The sequence below is a fragment of the Theobroma cacao genome, chromosome 4 (assembly GCF_053813885.1).
Source record: "Theobroma cacao isolate CCN51 chromosome 4, ASM5381388v1, whole genome shotgun sequence".
NCBI classification, from domain to species: Eukaryota; Viridiplantae; Streptophyta; class Magnoliopsida; order Malvales; family Malvaceae; genus Theobroma; species Theobroma cacao.
Window position 1 is genome coordinate 27,942,830 of NC_142642.1, and position 1,358 is coordinate 27,944,187.

Consider the following 1,358-nt stretch of genomic DNA (forward strand, 5'->3'; position numbering starts at 1 on the left):
TAAAACATGAATCGTAAATGTACTTAAGATGCATGGCTGCCATTATTACCCGTTCGAGTTCCATATTCGGATCGAAATCTTTGGACAATCAACTGTGCTGCTCAATTCAGAGTACTACTGTATGTACGAACCTGTGTGTATGGTTTTCCTTGTTTCTCTTTACACGTTTTTAAAATTGATCAGATATAGAGCTGAATTCAAAATTGGAATGAATCTCATGATTGAAAGAGTCAAATGGCATTAATTTCCACTTCCATAAAAGAATAGAGTGACATATATAATTCCTATATAACTGAACCAGACTACAATTAAAAGCCCTGAAGAAGCATAAAAATTATATCTCTTCAGTTGTCTTAAGACACCTAAGAAATGGCTGGCTTGCTGCTGCTGGCTTATTCATGAAAAAAGATATAGAAAAGGATGATATAGCTAGAATTTAAGGGCACTTGGGTCCTCCTTCCTTGGTCTTCCAATTGTTGTAGCAAGGACAGACTTGCTTGTTACCGTAAGTCCCTGGAGGGACGCATAGGCATTTGGCACAGCACTTGAGACAGAAGAACATGCACGGCTTCTTGTGGGATGTTGCTGAGCAACGATACTTGCATTTTGGTTGACAATCTGAACAAAATCACAAGAAGAAAATGTTAATTGGTACTTAATCATGACAACTGTAACACACTGGTAAGTCAAAAAAAAAAAAAACATAGATGCATTACCTGAAGGGCGAAGCTTAGCACTACTATAAGCCTGCATGTACAAATTCAGTTGATGAAGAAAGATCAGAGCTAAAAATAAGAACGAAATGAAACAAGTGTTGATATGCTCAGCTCTATTCAATACATACCTCAGCCACATTGGACAGAGCAATCAAAAGAAGCAGAGACAATGGCAGAAGCAATGAGCTTCGTGAAGCTGCCATGTTTTTGTTTTCTTCCTTTTTCTTTTTAGTAAAGTTTTTGTACTGATGAAAAAGAAGAGGAATTTGAGTGGATTTTATAGCGGAAAAGAATATTAATACAAGAGAGAAAAGCGGCGCGAACATGGGGCGTAGGCACAAGATCTCACATGGGGATGGGAGAAGACGATTCCACTAGCGATAAACGCGGCGTGTCTCTCGTGAGGTTTTGTCTTTGTAAGTATTTACTTTTGTCAACTTGAGTTCTGTCCTTTTTTGCTTGTTTTTACAAGGTAGTTAAACAGTTACGCATTTGGTGCTACTTGCTACGATGATTTGATATTTGGACAGAGTATCTCATTCTTCATCATCTATTCTTTAATTTGTGAGTTTTCTTTTTTCTGATAAATAAATACTTTCTTTGACCCATATGTTTTTAGGAAAAATCATTTTATAAACATGA

At 36.7% G+C, this 1,358-nt stretch overlaps 1 protein-coding gene across 1 annotated transcript; it reads right to left on the bottom strand.

The window, feature by feature from the left end:
• Positions 1-218: 218 nt before the first annotated feature.
• LOC18601852 (protein RSI-1-like) lies at positions 219-976 on the bottom strand. The gene is made up of 3 exons (XM_007032936.3): positions 845-976; positions 717-747; positions 219-618 (listed from the first exon to the last, which is right to left on the bottom strand). The coding sequence occupies exons 1-3, from the start codon at positions 917-919 to the stop codon at positions 437-439; spliced, it is 288 nt and encodes a 95-aa protein (XP_007032998.2). The 5' UTR covers positions 920-976; the 3' UTR covers positions 219-436.
• Between the last annotated feature and the right edge of the window lie 382 nt (positions 977-1,358).